Consider the following 22,426-nt stretch of genomic DNA (forward strand, 5'->3'; position numbering starts at 1 on the left):
AGCCTCACTCAAGTTTCTGGTAAGAAATCAAAGGGTGAGGTGGTGTCCCCTGGTCCTCTGTGGGATGATCAGCTCACAAAAGTGGGACATATGAGTCTATAAAATGCTTCAGAGGGGCAGGTGGACTGTTCACCAGTTAGCCCCGGGAAACGGGCCTGGCCCAGTTCTCCAAACCTTTCCCCAAGGAGGCCACATCTCTGCCTTCTCTCTTCTCTCTTGTCTATTCTCTCTTCTCTCCTCTCTCTCTCTCTCCTCCCCCCCTCCTCCTTCCTGGTTCTCTTTTTACTTCTCTTGATTTCACTCCCTCCTTCCTTTTCCCTCTCTCTTCCCTCCCCTTACTCTCTCTGCCTGTTTCCCCTTTCCCCACTTTCATTTCTCGTTCTGTCTCTTTCTTTCTCTCCCTCTCTCAGGTCTCTCTTTTCTGTCTCTCTTCATCCTCTCTTTTCCCCTCTCTCTCCTCTTACTTTCTTTCCCTTTTTCCTTTTTCTTTCCATCTCTTCCTCTCTGTCTCTGGGTTTGTGGCAACGCAAGGAAACCCGCACATCCCCAGCCCGCAGCCTCGCCCCCTCGGTCCCACTTCTGTTACCCGGTGATCCATGCAGGTGGGAACAATCCAGTTAACTTTTCCCATCCGAGTGATTCTCTTTCTCCTCTTCATTCATAAATCCCATAACTCTCCCTGTCCTCCTTTCCAAGGCTCGTGCACTTGACTTCAAGGCTTGCCTGCCACCCAGGGTGCCACCAGAGTCCCAGTGCCTGGGGTGGGGGCCGGAGTGGACCCATTGGGGTCCCCCAGCCTGTCCTCCGCCTCACGGCTGCCTTGCCTCTGAGCTGCCACCCTCAGCTGACTCACTCAGATGAGATTTGGGGAGTGGGGGGGGGAGCAGGAGGAGGAGTTGGGAGGAGGAGGAAAACCCGCCTGGTCGGCTCCACACTTCGCCTGGATGCGTTTGGGTGTGGTGGGGAGGGGTTGAGGGCCTCGTTTACAGACAGAGGCCGTGGCTGGCTTCTAAGCGACCGGGTTGGCCACTTTCACTGAGCTTCTGGGTTTGCTGGGATCCAAGTTGACGCGACTTTTCCAGGAGTATCTGGAAGACCTGAATAGAAACTTCAGGGGTCCCAGGACTGGAGGGGCTAAGGGGAACTCCCCGCCCCGCTTGACCTTCCAGGGAACGGCCTGGCTAGGGGTGCGCTTTGACGCAAGGAGCGCATCGCTCTGGCTTGGCCGGTACCAGAGTTTGGGGAAGGCCTCCTTGCCCACTGCGAAGACTTTGGGGAAGGCGACGGCCAGGGGACAGACATCTGGGGGAGTGCTGGGGGTCTGAATGGTAGAAAGAGCTGCACCAGGGGGCTGTGCGCCCTGCGCCGGTGTGCGAGCCTCGCCGGGGGCTGTCTCCACCTCTTCTGGCGAGTTGGACCTATGAGTGAGCAGCTCCGCTTACAACTATCAACAGCCGGGGAGGCTGAGCGCGTGTGAGCGCCGAGGGGGGCGCAGGACCCTTGCAACTTCTTCTCAGGACCCCAGCCTGGACGCCGGCGACCGCTGCCGTCCAAGAGCCCAGCGCCCGCGCCTCCCCTTGCGCACCTTGGCGGTGCCCAGCGGGCTGTCCTGCTAGCCCCGCCAGGATGCTCGCAGCCATGCTCCCCTACGCTTGCGTCCTGGTGCTTTTCGGAGGTAGGTGCCACCCTCCCCCATCCGGCAAACTGGCTGAGGTCGGAAGGGAGGGAGCTCGCCGTCTGATGTCCCCTAAGGGCCCTTGGGGACTACGGCCCCGGGCCGGCGCACGCGGCCGCTGTGCTGCGCCCTGCGCGCCCTTCTCCAGTCTCACCTGGCGGGCACCTGCGCGCCTCCAGGAGCTTCCTGGGCCCTGCGGAAGGGAGTCGCGTCACCGCACCATGTGAGCACCCCTGTACGCTCTGCGCCTGTCGGAGCCTGGCCTGTAGGTACCCAGAGCTGCCCTTTGTGCTGGGCCCAGTGGGACCGGGGCCTCCAAGAAGATACAGGAGGATCCCAGACCCACTGAGCCCCCCACGGAACTGGGCAGCCCCGGTCACTCAGACCAAGGATCCTGGAGTTCTTCGTACCCACGGAATCCTGACCTGTGCGGGGTGGGGCTTCGTCCTGCAGCAGAACTTGGGGAGAAGCTAGGGAGCGCGCAGTGACCCCAGGCAAGAGTTGTGCCCAGCAGGCCTGACAAAGGGGACCAAGGCGCTTCAGGAACCCCTGGTAGAGGAGGCAGTGCCTTCTCCAGGACTAAGGGGTTCCTGGTGGCTCTTCGTGGGGGTGGGGAGTAGGGTAGGCAAAACTGTACAAAGGCCAGCTGACTGGAGTGTGCCATCACAGGGCCAGTCACCACTGACAAAAATGACAGTAACCACAGTTGAAGTGTGCCCAGCTGGGGGCTCATCCCCAAGCACCCTTACATGATAAAAGGCTAAGAATTCTGGCCCTGGGCTTAGACCACCTGGTTGGGAAGCCCAGATCAACATGGTATCAACCCGTCTGGCCTTGCCTAAGCATGGCCATCTGCTCTCTCAGTCTTGACTTTCTCTCCTGTCAAATGGCCTCACAAAATCCCCTCCTCCGTCTGGGATGGTTGTGAAGATTACGGGAGCACGTGCAGGAAGAGCACTCCACTTGCGGCCTGGCCCTGAGCTCACGTTCAGGGAATGGCCCCCGAGAACCCCGGGGTAATGAGGGGCTGCGCGGTCCCACGGAGTATAGGCAAGGAGCTAAGTCTAAGTCACCTCGAGGAGCTCTTCAATCACAGTCTTTCCTTCCCAGCCCCCGTATTTCCAGGCAAGCTGTTTTGGGAAGCGCTGGCAAGGGTGTGAATGAGGGTCGAGGGAGGGCGCCTCCGCAGTTTGAAGAGTTGCAGATGCACATGTGGAAAGGGACAGTCATCCAGAGGCCGCTTCCCCTGGCAGCCTGGGAGCGAGAGGTCACACAGCTGCCCTTGGCCACAGAGTTGATCACCAGCATGAAAAGAGACCACCTCAGCCCTGCTGCTTCTTGAGAAAGGGCAGGAAAATGTGAACTGGAAAGGGTGAAAGCGGGCCAGGCATGGAAGCGCACCTCTGCTGGGTGCTGAGATAGGGAGGACAGGATGGGGAAATCGGGTGTCCATCTGCTGTCATCCACCTCTTCCAGGCCGTTGCACCCAGTGGGAATGGGACAGTCTAGAGTGGTAGGACACATGCCCCAGGAGCCTGCAGTCTCAGTCACAGCACAGGACTGTTGTCTTTGGCAGGCCCGAGCTTCCCGTCATGCCAATAAAATCACTGAGTGTAGAACCGTGGCTGGCTCCTGGGGAGTCTTGTTGCCCGGCTCCTCGGTGACCTTTCACCACAGCAAGTGAGACAGATTCAACAGCAGAGAAGCCAAGACTGTCCTGGGGGCCTGACGAGAGAAGGGGGCAGCCTGCTCCCGGGTCCACCTGCCCTCAATTCCGACACAGCCGCCAGAAAGGGGGAGGATGCCATTCAGCCTGCCGCTGCAGCTCCCAGCTGAACGCTTCTTTCAAAAGCTCTTTTCACCACTGGCTGCATCACCAGGTGATGAGATCCTTTTGCTTTAGTAAAAGGAAACGGGACCCAGTTAATCCTTCAGCTACTTACGTAATTTAGGTGCCTGAGCTGGGCAGGCCTGAACTTCATGTCTCCAGGTTCCAGAAACTATATATATAATGGCACACCAGCCACCCCACCAAAGGAATTCAGATTGAGTACACACACGTTAGGGGTTCCTAACCTCACTGCTATTGACATTTGGCACCAGATGATTCTTTGTTGGGGATGAGGGGCCCGTCCTGTGCATTTTGGGGTGCTTAGCAGCATCCCTGCCCTCTTCCTACAGATGCCAGTAGCACCTCCTCCTAGTTATGATAACTGAAAAAGTCTCCAGATATGGCCACATTTCTCCAGGGGATAAAGTGGCTCCCCAGTTGAGAATCACTGGTATGAACAGATCAAACCCAACAGGTAGCTTTTCAGATGAATCTGTCAAAATCACTGGGTTAGACCGATTTTGTTTTTCTTGCTCTGAACGATCAGGAAATCAAAGGCACAGTGGGGCCCCAAGAAAAACAGCATGGCTTAGGTAGTTTCTAATTTGGACATTGATTTTTCCCATTTGCTCTCCCTCCCTCTTGTATCTGAACATGTCTGCATGGCGGCTGCAGGAGCCAGGCTGCGGTATGGGTAGTCACCCACTGCAGCGAGCCTTCCTTCAAACTCTGTCAGGCCAGATGTGTCTGGTGCCAGTTCTCCAGCTGCCAGCACTGGTTCACTCCACAGCAATTTCTGGCTTTTAAAAATCTCATTACTCAACAATTTGTGCTGGAGGGGGAAAATGAGAAACCATAGCTTCTCCTTTTTTTCTCGCACTTGTATTTTTTTTTTTCTAATTTCAGCTCTGCTTTTATCTCTTGCCATATACTTTGCGATGGCAAGTTATCATTTAGAGTCAGATTAACTAGGTCAAAATCACAGGCTATTCCATAATAAATTAGTTGTTGACGTGGAGCTCTGTTTTGAAACTCAGAATAAAAACTAAAGAAAATTACTTAAATACACTCATCCAAAAATCTAACGTGAATAGAAAACCATAATCATATTAGTTATTTAAAACAAACAAAAAAAATTATCAGTGGAGACTTCCTCTTGCTGCTTTGCGATGTGCTCCTCGAAGACGAATCACTGTGGCCAGCTGTGTCACTCATCTTCTGACCAAGGCTGTGATCGCAAAATTCAAAACAACCAGCTCCAGGCAAATATAGCAGCTTCCTTGATTTCAAAACCATCTGGATGGCAAAGCAGTTAAAAGCTACATGTGAAGAAATATTTTTTCAGCGTATTGGAAGTTAACTGTGCTAATGAAAGCTTAAAGCCAGAAAGAGCCCCTGATAAAACTTCCAAGATACAGTGGTTCATGCCAAAACCAGCCTGGAAAATGAAGATCAATAGCCCAACGCAAAGCGAAGGAGAAGCCTTTAAAATTGGTTTGAGTTTGAGGGCAGCTAGGCTGAGTTGGGGGACTCTTGAGAAGGAAGTGAATTCTGAAGTTGGCACGGAGGGTGGTTTTGGAATTAGACAGACCTGGGTCCTACCCTGGCTTTGTTACCTTCCTGTTCTGTCACCTGGACCCACGCAGCCTCCCTGAGCATGTGGCCCAATCAGTGTGTTGGGAATGGTGATAACTGTGACCTCAGGGAGTGCTGGAAGTGTTCAATGAGATGGTATACGGCCAGGACTTAGCACTGAGAACCTGGTGAACCCTCTGTGCTGTCCCTGCAGGGAGTCATATACTGCCCTAAAGTCCCCAGACATGGGGAAGAAAGAGCCAGAGCCCCTGCTCTCAGGAAGTTGCCATTTCAGCTTGAGTTTGTATGCATCACTTAGCATCTGTCTCCTTTTGGCAGGTGCTCTATTTTCTTCCCCATGAGAACACCTTGACTATCATAATGATATCAACAGCAATAAAATTAATAATTGTTTGGGTTTAACCCCGACACCATGCAGGGCCAGGCTCCATCCTTCTTGCTGCTGTCTCCTGTCATTCTGCCCCAGCCCTGTAGCCAGTGCTACCATCATCAATTTCCTTATCTGCAGAGTGGGGGTGTTGACAGCGCTCACTGCCGGAATAGGGTGAACTTGCTAAGAGGAAGAATTGGGCTGGGTATGGTGGCTCATGCCTTTAATCCCAGCACTTTGGGAGGCTGAGGTGGGCAGATCACCTGAGATCAGGAGTTCAAGACTAGCCTGACCAACATGGTGAAACCCTGTCTCTACTAAAAATAAAAAATTAGGTGGGTGTGGTGGCAGGCACCTGTAATCCCAGCTACTTGGGAGGCTGAGACAGGATAATTGCTTGAACCCTGGAGGAGGAGGTTGCAGTGAGCCAAGATTGCACCACTGCACTTCAGCCTGGGCAACAGAGCCAGACCAAAAAAAAAAAAAAGGAAGAATTGTCTAGCAGAGAGGCACTGACAGAGTCTCAATTCAGTGGACGTGTATTGTGTGCCTTCCTGTGTAAGTGCCACTCACTGGTGTGAGATGCAGAAGACAGAAGGACAAATCAGACAGCTCCCCACCTTCATGGAAAATGGGGCAACTGAATCTTAAATGAGCAACTAATTACAAGACTGATGAGCACGTTCCCAAGCAGTTTTAGGGGTGTCGAGCCCAGGCTGGGAGGTTCAAGAAGGCCTCCCTAGAAAGGTGATATGTAACCTAGAACTTGAAAAAAGGGGAGGGGCTAAGTGAATGAGGAGGGGGCAGAACAGACAGAATTCCTAGCAGAAGGACTAGTATGTGCAAAGCTTAGATGCAAAAGAAAAGAGAGTGAGGGACCAAGTGGTGGACAGTGGACAAGGTCAGGGGTTGGCAGGGAGTGGTTCCTGGAGGGTTGTAGGGCCTCAGAAAATTGTTGGACTTTATATCAAGAGCAATGGAGTGTTCACTGAAGGATTTAAAGCAGGGTAAGAATGAGATGCCTCTAGAAGTAGTGAATTCCCCATCACTAGAGGCATCCAAGAACTAGCTGGATGATGCGAGTAGCACTGGCTAGGAGTTGACCTGGATTTGCTTCCAGCCCTGAAAGTGTCTAACTGTAAGCCAGCACATAGGCTATCAACAGCTGTTTCGGTCCCGTGCTTCTCCCTGCCCCCATTCAGAGCCTGGTAATAATGACAGTGACAGTGATGGGCTGTACTTACTGAGCCTTCTCTGTGTCCACCAGGGCCCAGGCTCAGCTCCTGACTTACAGCAGCGTTTGAGGTGGGTTGTTAGCCCCATCTTACAACACTCCTGGAAGGTGAAGCTTTTCACTCCCATTTGACAGATGAAGAAACTGAGGCCCAGAGAAGTAGGTGACTTGCCCAAGAAGAGCTAGGCAGGGGTATAACTAAGGCTCATTTGCAAACTGGAAACCTTGACAGGCAAAACTAGAGGTAACGTCTGTGCCCATTGATACCATAGTGTTGTCTTCAGTTTCATCATCAGGGAAACGAAAAGAATGTTAGTACCTCTGAGTGAAATCCAATCCAAAGGCCCTGATGTGGCCCACAGCACCCTGCCCGCCCTGGTCCTGTCTGCTTCCTCACTCAACGCCAACTACCTGGGCAGCTCCTGGCTTGGCCTCCACATAGGCACCACCACTCCCTGGGGGCCTTCACGCTGTCTTCCCTCTGCCTGAACACTCTTCTGGCTCCTTCTTCCATTCAGGTCTCTACTCCAATGTTACCTCCTCTGAGAGGCCTTCCCAGAAGGCTAAAATGGACTCATCGACTCCCCTCGCACACACACACACACACACACACGCATGCATGCACATGCACACACACGTGCACACACAGACACACATGCATACTCACTCACACTTACGCATACTCATGTGCGTGCACACAGTCCTTCCCAGTACCCTGCTCTGCCTTTCTGCACGACACCCCTCACTGTCCATACACCGTGGCCTATCATTACCTGTTTCCCTGTTTAACGTCTGTTCCTCACTATGAAGTAGGCTGCACAAGAAGAAGGCCTGGCCTGTTTTATTGACAGTTCTTTCCCCGGTCCCTAGAATAGTGCCTGGCACATAATAGGTGCTCAGTAATCACTCATATATCCAACATAATGTAAGCAGCAGCAGACGGGAACCCTAGTCACAGCTGCACTGAAGGGCCCTGCCACCGAGGCCCTCCTCAGCTCCTCTGGGGCCTCCCCAGCCACCTCCCCTCCACCAGTCCTCTGCTCTGTTGTCTTCATCTCTTCACCTCACCACCAATGACAACATCTAATTGAGGATGTCAACCACTTCAGGGGGCATTTTGAGATTTAAAATGCTTGCATGCTGTCAAGATGTAAAGTCCATCAGCTGGAGTCTCTCTTGATTTATGGACACTGTCTCAGCCATGTTCACTCTCTCTGTGCTCTCCCCTCCGCATGCTCCTTGATCCCCATGTAACAGTTGTCTCCACACACTTCACAGATAACCTCTATTTCTTCTTAGAGAGGATAGTGGCTGCTGGGCTGGAAGCACCACCGTGAAGCAGTCACTCAGAGCCCACCAGCCTGTCCATCAGCCGCATTCCTTCCCACCACAACCTCCATATGCACGCATATGCTGTTTCTTCTGCCTAGAACTCTGTTCCCTGCTGCCAGCCTCCCCTTTGCCTGGAGATTTTAGTGGAAATGCTTAGCAGTGGAATTGCCATGGCAAAGTGTGTTTGCTAAATTCTCCCTCCAGCCTTTTTTCCAAATGAGTTGTAGCAGCACCACCCACATGGTGACCTAGGAGAGCACTCATTTCTTACATCTTCACTAACCCTTGCTATTATTACTTCTTAAAAATCATGCCAGTGGCAATGCTTGGTGGTTTTTATTTGGATTCCTATAATATTATGAGCAAGGAGAAGCATGTATTTGTGTTTTATAGTCCTCTTGTATTGCTTTTCCAATGAGCTGCCTGGTCACATATTTCTCCCGTCATTCTATTAGATGTTCAAACCATTTTTCTTATTGATTTATAAGTGCTCTTTATATACAGAAAAGTAGCTGTCTCTTGTATATGTTGCAATTTTTTTTCAGCTTGCTGTTTGTTCACCCAAGCTTCCTGAAACAGAAGTTGCTGTTTCTCTTCTCTTTCATGCTGACTCCACTGAAACCTATTTAGGGGTGCATGGGCTACTAGCAAGTATATATATTCCCCAGAGGGGAGAACAGATGATCAGATATTCCTACCATAAATTACCACTTTGTATGTGTTGGGGGGGGGGGGCTGTGTGTGTCTTGGGGTGGTGTGTATGTGGCAGAGGGAGAGGGAAAGAGAGAAGGAGAGGAAAGGAAAGAGTCAGGGAGAGGGAGAAAGACCAATTTACCTCAGAGAAAAAACAGCTAGAGCACTGTGCTAGCACATTACTTCATTTTATCCTCACAATGTCTCTACGCCATGAACACTATTACCCCATTTTCACCCTACTGATAAAGACATACCCGAGACTGGGCTATTTACAAAAGAAAGAGGTTTAATGAGCTTACAGTTCCACATGGCTGGGGAGGCCTCATAATCATGGTGGAAAGCAAGGAGGAGCAAGTCACGTCTTACATGGATGGCAGCAGGCAAAGAGAGAGAACTTGTGCAGGGAAACTCCTGTTTTTAAAACTATCAGATCTCATGAGACTTACTCACTATCACAGGAACAGCACAGGAAAGACCCGCCCCCATGATTCAATTACCTCCCACCAGGCTCTTCCCATGACACCTGGGAACTGTGGGAGTTACAAATTCAAGATGAGATTTGAGTGGGGACACAGCCAAACCATATCAGATACCAGGCACTCAAGTCATCCAGCCAGCAAGCCCAGCAACCCAGATTTGTGGGCCACCAAGTTTCATGCCTCAACTGCCACCCTCCAGTGAAAGTTCAGCTCCAATTTCATGCAAATACCTCCCTGCCCTGATGCCTTTGAAAGTACCATGAATGAAAGCAAAATCTAGACACCAGGAGACACACACACTCGGAGGCATCTGAGCTGACTGTTTATATAACATGGCTTAATGGGGAAGATTGCAGTAGGAGACCACAGACATGCTAACAAGAACAGTTTTTTAAAACCCCAATTAAATGTTAATCTGAGAGTTGCTGAAGACAGAAGGATCCTAATTGTTCATCTGCAAAGACTGCAGAATGGTCTGGGCTCCGGAATTCAATTGCCCAGGTTCACATTCCAACTGCTCTATTGACTGACTAACCACTTAATCCCTCCAAGCCTCAGTTCCCTCCTTTGCAAAATGATGTTTAACCCATGGGACTGCTTGAGTAGATAAGACTGTCCGTGTGGGAGGCTCACTGCAGACCAGACACAGAGCAAGTCCTCAGTAGATGTCACTCATACCATTTATGAAGGTGACAGGACACTGCCCTACAGATTCCAACCTTTGGACCTGCTACATTGCTTCTTCTGGGTGGCTACAAAGCTACCTTCTCCTTCTGGGATATCAGGAGCTTGGCTGGGGAGAAAGAGACAGAAATGGTGTCTGGATGGGTCAGAGGAAGATGGGGGTATAGAGAAGGGTAAAGAGGTGAGAAGCCCAAATTCCTGCTTCCAGAGGTGCAAGGGGACTCAGGTTGCTTTTGCCTGGGGATGTATCCAAATGGCCCACTCTGGTGGCTAGGAAGGTACTAGGTATTTCTGGGAAGTGGGGATTTGGGGAGTTTGTGTTTGTTTCCTGGGGCTGTCATAACAAAGTACTATAAACTGGGGGACTTGGAACAACAGACATCCAAAATCAAGGTATCATTGGGGGCATGCTCCCTCTGAAGCCCATAGGAGGGAATCTTCTTTGCCTCTTCCAGCTTCTGGTGTTTGCCAGCAGTCCTTGGCATTCCCTGGCTTTAAACTCATCACTTCAGTTCCTACCTCCATTGCCAAGTGGACTTCTTCTCCCTGTGTGTCTCTGTCACTGTGTGTCATCTCCTTTTCTAATAAGTATACCAGTCATATTGGATTTAGGGCTCACCCTGCTCCAGTTTGACCTCATTTTAATTAGTTACACCTGCAATGACCTTATTTCCAAATAAGGTCACAATCTGAGGTACTAGAGTTAGGACTTCAGCATATATTCTGCAGGGTTGCAATTCTGCCCAAAATGCCTAGTGTTGTATCCAAAGGGCCCACTCTGGTGGGTGGGATGGCACCAGGTGTTTCTAGGAAATGGGAAATTGAGAAGTAACGTGATCATCCAACAGTTGAAAGGTGAGTGGCAGAGGGCCAAACCATATCCAGGGATCCAGAGAGGGAAAGGAGGCCAGGAGGCCAGAATTTAAATACCCAACAATAAGCAATGACTTAAATACATCTTGAGGGAATTATGCATATAAAAAATTATATATACAAAAAAATTGACTAACATGGGAGGATATTTATGACATAATGTTAGAACAAGAAACACAATGAACCAGGCACAGTGGCCCATGCCTGTAATCCCAGCACTTTGGGAGGCCAAAAAGTGGAAGAATCACTTGAATTCAGAAGTTCAAGATGAGCCTGGGCAACACAGGGAAATCACATCTCTGTAAAAAATAATAATAATAATTTTTTTTTTAATTTGAAAAGAAACACAATATAGTATATTTGATTCTAATTATATTTTCATGGAGGAGGCATCCTTTTTTTTTTTAAATAAAAAAAGAAAACATTAAATGAGCAGTTATCTCTGGGGGGTGGAATTATGAGAAAATTCTTTCTTTGTCTCTATGTTTTTCTCTGTATTTTCTACAAGATCAGTTCCATCTGAGGCTGGGGGTTCAAGGAAAGGGCTGGGTTTGCAGTTTCACAGTTTTGTAACCTCCTGAATTTGCTAGGACTTCAGCAAGAGAGGCTGGTTAGAAATGTAACAGAGGTTGAGGTTGGAGAAGTGAAATCTGACCTGGCTTCAGGGCTTGGTCCTGGTGTCAGAAGTGGGATCACCTACAGAACTGGGGATCCTGGGTAGTCCAGATGCTCTTAGGCAGACTGATGTTCCTGGGAATGGATTTGGGGAACATCAGGGCCCTACACATCCAGATGTTTAGATAAGGCCCTGTGCCCTCCCTGCTGTGAGGAGAGGTGCTTGCCAAAGGTGCCCTCAGTCTTGTGGATGGGGCTTCAGAACAGGGAACTGGAACCCCACCAGGGTGACTGAGGCTATACTGTAGCTGTGGGTGGATCAATGTCAGCAATACCTAACATCCATTGAGTACTTGCCCTTATGAAACACTCTAGGAGCATTATATTATTTCTTCACAACTGTCTTGTGGTTTAGGTACTGCTATTTATCACCACTTGACACCTGAAGAAATGGACGCCATGGGGCTAGGGTGCTGCTGAAGAAGCAGAAGCCTAGGAAGACTACTGCCTGGTGGGCTCGTGGCTGCTCGGGAACCATCCAGAATGTGTGAAAGTCCAGATCCAATACACCCAGAACTCACAGCTCCCCGGGGGCCCTGAGATGCTAACAGTCTGTTCACATGGTTGTCTCAGAGGCAACAAGACCTCTTGCTCATCACAGAGACGAGCTAGGGAAGGTTGGATCCTTTACCAAAGCCAGGGATATGCATTGAGCTATGTGTTGGTACCATTAGCCATGGAGCCATTGCCCTGAGCAATCTGCTCTCTCCTCTCCCTCATCTCAAGTCCTTCTCTGCTAGAAACAAAACTGCAGTGGACAGGTACCAGTTTTGCCTGCCCGGGCTCCATTCCTCCTTCTTTTGCTGCAGCAGAATTTCACTGACTCCAGTCCTAGAGGACTTGTCAGTCAAGGTGCTTCATCTCCACCTGAGGTGTGAGTCTCCAGATAGGCCCATGGGATGCTTGCCCCAGGACTTTGAACCTTAAGTGCAGTGACCAGAAGCTAAGCACATTCTGCCCACTGAGTGTCCTGGAGAAACTGCAGAGTGGTTCCCACCAACTGCACTCCCAGAGCATCCCTTGGCTCCATGCCCATCCAAGAAGTCCCTTTTTAGCTTACATGAGTCAGATGTTGCTTCTGTTGCTTACAACCAAAGCAGCTAACCAATATGTCTACAAAGTTTATTTTGAGACCATGCCCTCTGAACAGTTAGCTAAATAATATATGTGCTGTACATTCTTGCTGTTCACTATCGCTAGAGCTCAATGTGCATTAAAAACAAAATACGAGTTGCCTTTCCCAAGCCTCAATGTTAAATCATATAGAAAGAGGGAGGAAAAGCAATAGCTCATACCCAACCCTACTCTTTTCCAAAAGTATGTGTAGATACAGGAGAGCACGACATGACTGTATTTAGCCTGGAATAACCAGTGACCACAGTAAAACAAAATTACTTGTTCTTTGGAATGTACAATTAGAGTTGCTTTAACATGTGTTTTTGGTGGTTGGGTGTGGTTTCTAGATAGTTTGAAACTGAAGTCTACTGCTTGGCCCATCAGCTTTAACCAAATTCTGATGGGCTCCAGTTTCCTTAACAGCAACCCACAGAAAATTAAGTTGGAAAATTAAGTTGGAAATTAAGACCAACTTGCCCATGAGTGAAAGTGCCTGGGCTTTTATGATGATAAGCATTTGGATTTGTTGTTTCTCTCACAGTCTTGCAATACTTTTGCATTTCTGTCTGCCTCTCACAGGAAATCACTTCGAGGTAACCATGAAAATCTCTGAGAAGATCATAACCTACATGATTGAGTGGCTAGCTGCATTTTGCTAGAAACCCCACCCCCAACCTTTCAGGGACTGTAAATGCTGCCTTAGGGAAATTCAGACACATGTGTTTCTGCCTCTGATGGTGGTTAGGGGCAGCCTGACTTCTGGAAAAGTCGGAATTCCGGTCCCATATAAAGAGTCATGTCCACTGCCACCCAGGACATTCATTATTGTTGCTGACAGGGACCTAGGGAAGAGAGGTTGGGCCCCTGAGTCTCTAGAGCCCTGTAAGAGCTTCAACAAGAAGATGGAATAATTTGTAATTTGCATATTTATTGCTAAAGAGCTTCTAAGAGTGTTTGAGTTGAGACCAGAGCTGCTGGACTTCATTATTAAGTGGGTGAAACATATTCCCTGTTTACACAGATAATTTGCTTAGAAAGTTCTTTTCTCTTTTTTTAATTCTGCTTAAATACAAAGACAAACTTCTTTCTCTCTCTACTTCAAATTCTAATTTAGGAGAGCTTAAATGAGTGAGCATGTCTTTACTGTTTCTAGATAACGTCCTATAACTTCAGTGGTGAGAATGTCTCTTCATTCAAGTATTCAGTTCTTCAACAAGCATTCAGTGGGTGCCAACTACGTGCCTCGCACTGTTCTACACCCCAGGGATGTAACAGGGAACAAAATGAGCCTGTGTAGACCTCATGGGACTTGCAATCTAGTTGGTGGGATGGGGCAGAGGTAGGACATACAGACTAGAAAACAAACACATGAAAGGCTGGGCACAGTGGCTCATGCCTGTAATCCCAGCAATTTGGGAGGCCAAGACGGGTGGATCACTTGAGGTCAGGAGTTTAAGACCAGCCTGGCCAACATGGTGAAACCCCATCTCTATAAAAAATACAAAAATTAGCCTGGCATGGTGGTGGGTGCCTGTAATCCTAGCTACTTGGGAGGCTGAGGCAGGGTAACTGCTCGAGCCCTGGAGGCAGAGGTTCCAGTGAGCCAAGATCGCACCACTGCACTCCAGCCTGGGTGACAGAGTGAGACTCTGATTCAAAACAAAACAAAACAAAAAACACAAGACAATGGCAGATGGTGATAAGCACTGTGAGAGGAGAGAAGAAAGGGAGTGGGAAGAGTGACCAGGGAGGTGGGCTATTAGATGAGGCATATCTGGAAGGCTTCTCCAAGTAGACTGCATTGCAGCCCAGTCCTAAGAGATGAAAAGGAGCCAGCGCTAGAAGATCTGGAATGAGAAGAACCAACTGAAGGAAAGTCAGGATGGCTGCTAGAGAGTAACGGGACAAGAGGACGGGATAAGCAGGCCATGAAGAGGGTCACAGCCAAGCTTAAGGGCTTTGGAAAGCCAGAGGCAGGTTTGGGGGTTCAAAAAGGCTTTCTGGTTGCTGAGTGGAAATGCATCTGTGGGAGGTGGTGACGGTGGCTTGGTTATATCCATAGGGTTAGAGAGAGGTGGGACCCTTCCCCTGTGTGTGTGGAGGTGGAACTGTCAGGACTTGGAGATGAACTGGATGGGGGGCCTGTATTTGCTTTCTGTGGCTGCCATAACAAAGAACACAGACTGTCTACCATCACACAAATCCGAAATTCTTTCTTGCCCAGCTCTGGAGGCTGGAAGTCAGAGATCAAGGTGTCCACAGGGTTGGTTTGTGCAGAGTGCACCCTCCCTGGCTTGCAGATGGCCGTCTTTGAGCTGTGCCCTCTACGGCCATTCTTCTGTGGGTACACATCAGTGGTATCTCTCTGTGTCCAAATTTCTTCTTCTTAGAGCAACACCAGTCAGACTGGATTAGAGCCCACTCTAATGGCCTCATTTTGACTTAATCGCCTCCTTAAAAGCCCTGTCTCCAAATACAGTCATGCTGTGAGATACAGGGGGTTACGGCTTTAACATATGAATTTGGGGAGAATACAGTTCGGCCACTAACAGAGGCTCTAACAAACAAGAAGAGAAATATATTTAAAGGTGACACTGTAGACTATCTAGCCCATCATAATCATTCAAGGGAATGACTTGTCCAAACTTCAGGACTGAAGTTACCCTGGGGATGGGACAGGAGGTTTCAATAAGACTGGGAGTATTCCAGATCTTAGCCTCAAGGGGGGATTCCCAGGGGTTCTTCTTTAAAGTAAGTATGTCCATATCACACTGTGGGGTACCTGGCAGAGTGCTAACCCTCAGGGAGGCCAAGTAACAGTGGCCAGGATTGATGACTTCACTCAAAGCTGCGGTGTATCTGGAGGAGTGGGAGGGCTGGGGGAAGTGGACACCTTGGAGAGCCCACAAAAGGCAAAACTCCCTGGACTGGGCAACTGGCTAGTGGGGAGTGCAGCGAAGGGTTTGCCTGGTGGAGAGTGGCTTCCTTAGCCAGGATGAACGTCCAGAGACAGTCAAAGCTGTGGCCTGGAGGAAGGATGGGATGTCCTCAGGGTGTGGGTGGCTGTGGCAGGGTGTGAGCCAAAAGGAAAGCCATTGGGTGGACAGGGAGAGACAAGGGGCCTTGGTTTTCCCTCCTGTAAAGCGAGGGCATGACATTTCCCTATCTCAAAACACTACAACACTGCCAAAAGGATTAAATGAAAGAATATAGCAGGTAGCTCGTGAAGCTTCATTCTCAAGCATTTCCAAGGACCTGCTACGGGCCAGGTGCAGGACAGGGGCTGGGGATGGAGAGGTGAACGCAAACAGAGCCATCAGGGTGCCCTTGGCTCAGAGTGGGCTGGATGTGACCCCCGGGATCCCACTGGTGAGGTTCCTGCTTGGGGTGGGAGGGTAGCAAATGCCAGGAGCCCCAGCATGCCCCTCATTAGATGCTGGCTGAATCCGTTGTGATGCGTCCACAGATGGGAACACCTTACAGCCAGAAATAGAACATAGTAGAAAGATGACTTTGTGTCAATGGGAAACTGTCTCTACAAATTAAGTGAAAAAATCAAAACAGAGTGCTTTAAATTCACATATGCATTTTCCTCCAGAAAAAAATGCTGAAAAATCTGATAATAATTTTTGATTTGGGAGGGAGGGACTAGGAGAGAAGGAGAGAGAAGCTTCACCTTATGCTGTTCAGTGTAGAGCACTTTGAAATTTGTTTTTGTTTTTCTAGGCTCCAGCTGTATTTAAAAACTAAAATATTTGTGTGTGTTTTTTTAAAAAAAAGCCAATCTTGGTGTGAGATGGAAGTGCCTGGTCTGTAGTAGGCACACATACAAAATATCTGTTGAAAGAGTAAATGAATAAAGGAAGGCCAGGGAGGGTGAGAGACAGTGGAGCAGGTTTGCATATTTACGAGAGAAAAAAAAGAGGTTGACGACTCAAGAGAGACAGAGAGGGAGATGGGGCTAGGGAGGGAAGTTGGAGAGAGGACAGACAGGGATGGGTGGGGTGTTTGGCACAGGGGTGCCCTCCTGCTGAGGATGCAGTTCCATTGTCCTAGAGGCAGAAGTAGGGTGTGAGGGGGCATCGCCCACAGAGCAGAAGCAGGTAGGGGCTAGGAGCCCCTTCTTTTTTTTTTTTTTTTTTTTTTTTTTTTTTTGAGACAGAGTCTTGCTCTGTCGCCCGGGCTGGAGTGCAGTGGCCGGATCTCAGCTCACTGCAAGCTCCGCCTCCCGGGTTTACACCATTCTCCTGCCTCAGCCTCCGGAGTAGCTGGGACTACAGGCACCCGCCACTTCGGCTGGCTAGTTTTTTGTATTTTTAGTAGAGACGGGGTTTCACCGTGGTGGCTCAAGCCTGTAATCCCAGCACTTTGGGAGGCCGAGACGGGCGGCTCACGAGGTCAGGAGAGCCCCTTCTTATGAGCATGCTTGGGAAGGGCACTGAGGTGGAAGGAGGGAGGAAGGAGCCACAGCTTGTCCAAGGGCAGTTCTGGTGCCCAATCCAACAGCTCTTGAGGGCAAGGAATTGGGATGAGGTGATTAATATTTTCGAGACCAAATTGCAGTGGTAAGGCTGGCATGAGAAGAGACTGAGAAACTGGAGGCTGAGGGTTATTGCAGGAGAAAATTCCTCCTAGACAGGTGTTGCCATAGGTGTGGTCAACTGAGGGGAGGTATGAGGATGCTGCAGGCTGCCCCTGGGTTCCATTCTCCTCCTGTCTCACTGTGGTGGAAGCCCTGACTTAGCTGGGCATGTGGCTGTGGAGAGGTGGTAGAAGGTTTCCCCGCCTCCCTTGCAGCTAGGTGTGGCCAGCAATGTGGCCACCAGAAGGACACAGCCCCTGCTTTCCTTCCCCTGGTAGAAATATAGACCTGCTGTGAGCTCAGTTGGACCGTGCTGATGAAGGTCACACCTAGGGATGGGGCAGAGCCACACACCAGAAGGAGCCTGAGCAGAGTCATCACACTGGCCCCAACTCTCCCTCCCACAGATGAAAAGTCAACTTCCACCTCATTGCGGTGACGGTTACTGTGGGTCTGCATCAGAGCAGCCAAAATTGTCTCCTCATTATCGGAATGAAATGAGAAGTTAAAGGGTTCTGCACCCAAGGTGGGGACCAGCCACCCACAGACATGTGATGGAGATGAGACTCCAAGAAGGGAGGAAGAGATGTGAGGCATGTACCCAAAGCCTCAGGGGGCCAAAAGCAGTGCCAGGGGCTGCAGATGATGCCTGCCCAGAGGGCAAGCATCGGGGTATGTCTCCAATGACAGAGGAGCTTTTGGACAGAGGAGGAGGAGGCATGTTCTAGAGATGGCTCTAGCTCAGCACCTGCAACCAAGGAGGCTGACTGCAGGTGAAGACCAAGGTTATCAAGCTGGGAGGTGTGGCTTCAGCTGGTCTCGAGGTCCAAATAGAACTCAGGTGGCCAGGCCAGACAGACTCTCCTGGACCTCCTCCTTCTGCCCTGCTGGGCCCTCAACACCCTCTTCCCACCCAAGTGTGTCCCTATCAGCTTCCCCCCAGGCCAGCAGCCCCTGGCCTTTCTTGCTGTACAAGGGCCAATTCAGGAAAACCAACGATATTAACAGAATCTTTTTTTTTCTTTCTTTCTTCAAGAAATTATACCCTTGTTAATCAGGAAATGCAATATCTGAAACTGCATTTAAGCTCCTTTAATAGGTTCTCAATTACCGAAGGGGTTCATTTTGGAGGCTAAAATTTCAGCAACGCCACAACCAGCCTACCCCACGGCTCGGATTAGAATGTTGCCCTTCCGAACAAATTTCACTCTTGAGCAAGATGCTTTTGAAGCTAGCTTACATTGTCTTTGCTTGGCTGACTTTGTACGCTATTGAATTGGAAAATGTGGTTTGTATTATAAGGCCTCTTAATAATGTATGTTTTTGAAGCAAGGGACTTTTCCATTGCAAATGAGACAGAGAACGCCATAGTTAGCACAAAAACGCCTCAGTCTGTTTTGAAACGTAATTTTCATTAGCCAGGTTTTTCACCATAACAGGGATTTAAATTTTATTTTAAAAACAGCCTGCCACTGCCCCCCTCCTCAGGACATATATTTATGCATATGCCTCCACAGGAAAAGATCTAGAGAGATGCACAAACCGATAATATCGTTGCTGCCGAGAAGGGAGAGAAATGATTAAGGTGTGTGTACAGGGAATTCTGCTTCTCTGCATGAGACTTCTCTTTTAATATGAGAATCTATTAATAGAGGCTGCACAAGGTCCCTTCTCTCACCAGCTGTGTAATCTTCAGTAAGTGCTGCTGGTTCAATTGTGTCCCCCACCCAAATCCATGTTGAAGTCCTGACCCCCAGGGCCTCAGCATGTGTGACCTCATTTGGAGATAAGGTCTTTGCAGAGGTCATCAAGTTAAAATGAGGTCATTCAGGTGGGCCCTTATCCAGCATGACCTCACAGAAAGGGGACATTTGGACATTTTGACCTGTGTCAAAGGACGACGATGTGAAGAGATGCAGGGAGAAGGTGGCCATCTACAACCACAGGAAAGACCTGGAATAATCCCAGCCCAGCCTCAGAAGGAACCAACCCAGCCTGCACCTTGAGCCCAGACTCATGGCCTCCAGCAGGATGAGAACATAAATTCCTCTTGTTTTAGCACCCCATCTGTGGACATGGTGCAAGGCATCGGTTCCCTGGGCCTCCTAGTGGGCCCCCTTCCCACGGCAGGGAGACTCCCCCAGGGAGAACCCACTTTCCAGGGCAGCTCTGGCCAGGCCTAAAGCTTTGGTCTTACTGCAACTTCCTTCCCTGAAACCCACATCTGCCCCTCAGTCTCCATCTGCTGCATGCACCCTCACCCCCAGGAGGCCCCATTCACCAGCTCCTGTGGGCCCGCCAAGCCCCTCCTCATCCCCCATCCTGTGACTTCTGGTATCCAGGCTGCTGACCCTGGAGCCCTGTCTCTCAAGCTGTCCCCTCCATGGCCTCACTCCTCAAAGGGCCCTTGTCACTGGCTAGTGTCTGCAAGTTCAGACCTTCTAAGATATATATGCAAATTTGCATTGTGACTTTTCTTTTTTACATAGTTTGAGTTACTTGTTTTTTATTTCACTGGACAGTGGCCAGAGTCTAACTGGCCACTCTTCCTCAGTGCTGCTCCTAGGGGTCCCTTTCCTCCATGCCAGGCTTAGGCCTCACGCACCCTGGCCTGGCCCCCTAAGGGGTATTCCCCTGGGGTCTCCCAGGCCCTCCTCCACTCTCCCATGCACAGCTCCACTCTTCCTTGCAGAGTCTACTTGTAACACCCCAAGGGTTTCTGGTGTCTCAGGATAAAGACAAAACTGCCCCACTCACCTGAACCTCAGGGCCAGCTCTGGCCCCTTCACCCTCCTGGCCTGTCTGCCCCATGCTGACCTCCGACATTAGCTCTGTGTCTTCCTCGGCCATGTGGAGCCCACTCACACTGCCGTGTTGGGTTCAGCCTGGGCTTCAACCTCTGGAGGATGTAGGTGAGGTCCCTGCCCTCGGGGCATGGTGGGGGTTGAAGAGCAAGTGTGTGCTGGGGCTCAGGGAGGCATCTCCGCCTAGAAGGTCAGGCCCGTTCAGACTAAGGCCATGCTACGGTGGCCTCCAGCCCTGCAGCATTCGATAAGGCTTCTATCTGGCCCCAAGGGCCGGCTTCCTGGGCACACCACCCATGCAGTCAGGCACACGCTCCCACACTCAGAAGGACCCCACACTGGCCTTAATGCTCTGCCGTCATCGTCTTGAAATTCTTAATACTTTTTGAACAAGGGGCCATGCATTTTCAATTTGCACTGGCCCTCAAACTAGGCCACTGGTCCCGGTGCTCCATATTTGTTGTGTGACTCTGGCAGGTATGGCACTAGGGTTGGCAGATGACAAGTCGAGGGAGACAGAGGCATCCTCGGTCCTCTCAAGCTCCCAGTCGGCTGAAAGAGGCATGTGAGCATGAAGCATCCCGATCTGCACCAGTTGGGATCAGTGCCCAGCAGGCCGAGGCCAGAAAGGACCCCACTATTGTTTCTGGAGGAGTGCAGGGGGCAGCAGGCTCCAGGGGACACCAGAGGGCCCACCTTGAGACAAGGTCATGGGAGTGTTCTCACCGAAGAGGAGACGCTTGAGCTGAAGGAGGAGAATGAGCCAGAAGGCCCAAAAAGAGCATTCCTGGCAGACAGACCGGCAAGTGCACAGGCCCCAGGGTGGGTACAAGTGGGGTATGGCCAAGGGACTGCCAAGCGCTCAGTGGGTGCAGAATGCCAGGAGAAGATCGTGAGACAGGAATCACAGGAGAAGTACAGGGCTCATAGGACTTCGGAATGGAAGGGGCTTTCAACAGGACTCACTTGATCAAATGTGCATTTTTATCTGATATTTGAGGACTACAAAGTATATGTATACTTTGAAACACAGTTGACAGCTGGGCGCAGTGGCTCACACCTATAATCCCAACACCTTGGGAGGCCGAGGCAGGAGGATCACTGAGCCCAGGAGTTTGAGACCAGATTGGGCAACATAGCCAGATCCCATCTCTACCAAAAAATTTTTTTTTAGTTAGCTGAGTGTGGTAGTGGTGCACACCTGTAGTCCCAGGTACTCAGGAGGCTGAGGCCAGAGGATCGCTTGAGCCCAGGAGTTTGAGGCTGCAGTGAGCCAATCCCATTGCACTCTAGCCTATGTGACAGAATGAAACCCTGACTCAAAACAAAAAAAAAAAAAAGGAAAGAAAAGAAAAGAAAGAAGAGAAGAGAAAAGAGAAAAGAAAGAAAAGAGAAAAGAAAAGAAACGAAACGAAAAGAAAAGAATAGCTCTCTCTGGGCTTGGACCTAGCTCGCGGCCACATGGCCAAACGTACCAAGAAAGTCGGGATCGTGGGTAAATACGGGAGCCGCTACTGGGCCTCCCTCCGGAAAATGGTGAAGAAAATTGAAATCAGGCAGCACGCCAAGTACACTTGCTCTTTCTGTGGCAAAACCAAGATGAAGAGACGAGCTGTGGGGATCTGGCACTGTGGTTCCTGCATGAAGATAGTGGCCGGCGGTGCCTGGACATACAATACCACTTCCGCTGTCACGGTAAAGTCCGCCATCAGAAGACTGAAGGAGTTGAAAGACCAGTAGACGCTCCTCTACTCTTTGAGACATCACTGGCCTATAATAAATGGGTTAATTTATGTAAAAAAAAAAAAAAAAAAAAAAAAAAAGAGAAAGAAACGCAGTTGACCCTTAAATCACGTGAGTTTCACCTGCCCGGGTCCTCTTATCCCCAGATTTTCTTCTACCTCTGCTGCCCCTGAGACAGCAAGACCAGCCCCTCCTCTTCCTCCTCCTCAGCCTACTCAACATGAAGATGATGAGGATGAAGACCTTTATGAGGAGCCACTTCCACCTAATGAATACTAAATATGTTTTCCTTATGATTTTGTCAATAACATTTTCTTTTCTCTAGTTCACTGTATTGTAAGAACACAGCATATAATACATGTTATATATGAAATATGTGTGAATTGACTATATTGTCAGTAAGTCTTCGAGTTAACTGTAGACTATTAATAGTTAGGTTTTGGGGGAGTTGAAAGTTACTGGTGGATTTTCAGCTGTGTGGGGCATTGGTGCCCCTAACTCTAGTGTTGTGTTGTTAAAGGTCGACTGTGAACATAATGTGGACACCCGTGAGCCCAGCCCTCATCCCAGAAACCACAACATTGCCCATGTCTTTGTCCACTCACCTGTTCTCCACTTCTGAATTTTGCGTTTATCCTTTCCTTGTTTTTTTTCAGGGTACAGGTGCCCCCTGAACAGGGTATTTTTTTAGCTGTGCTTGTTCCTGAGGTTGATGAAAGTCATAGCTCACTGTACG

At 49.7% G+C, this 22,426-nt stretch overlaps 2 protein-coding genes across 2 annotated transcripts in view; both read left to right on the forward strand.

Annotated features, from left to right (window-relative positions):
- Positions 1-931: 931 nt before the first annotated feature.
- Positions 932-22,426, forward strand: part of APCDD1L (APC down-regulated 1 like) — a 56,549-nt gene continuing 35,054 nt past the window's right edge. Inside the window, exon 1 of the mRNA XM_030914525.1 lies at positions 932-1,675. Coding sequence (XP_030770385.1) covers positions 1,627-1,675 — 49 coding nt within the window. The 5' untranslated portion in view covers positions 932-1,626. The remainder of the gene's footprint in view (positions 1,676-22,426) is intronic.
- LOC104663793 (putative 60S ribosomal protein L37a) lies at positions 21,381-21,770 on the forward strand. The gene has a single exon (XM_010365138.2). The coding sequence runs from the start codon at positions 21,409-21,411 to the stop codon at positions 21,685-21,687; it is 279 nt and encodes a 92-aa protein (XP_010363440.1). The 5' UTR covers positions 21,381-21,408; the 3' UTR covers positions 21,688-21,770.

Source organism: Rhinopithecus roxellana, chromosome 13 (genome assembly GCF_007565055.1).
Source record: "Rhinopithecus roxellana isolate Shanxi Qingling chromosome 13, ASM756505v1, whole genome shotgun sequence".
Taxonomy (NCBI): Eukaryota; Metazoa; Chordata; class Mammalia; order Primates; family Cercopithecidae; genus Rhinopithecus; species Rhinopithecus roxellana.

Excerpts from the sequence above, each read along its gene's own strand:
- LOC104663793 (XM_010365138.2), top strand. The coding sequence starts at position 21,409 with ATGGCCAAACGTACCAAGAAAGTCGGGATCGTGGGTAAATACGGGAGC.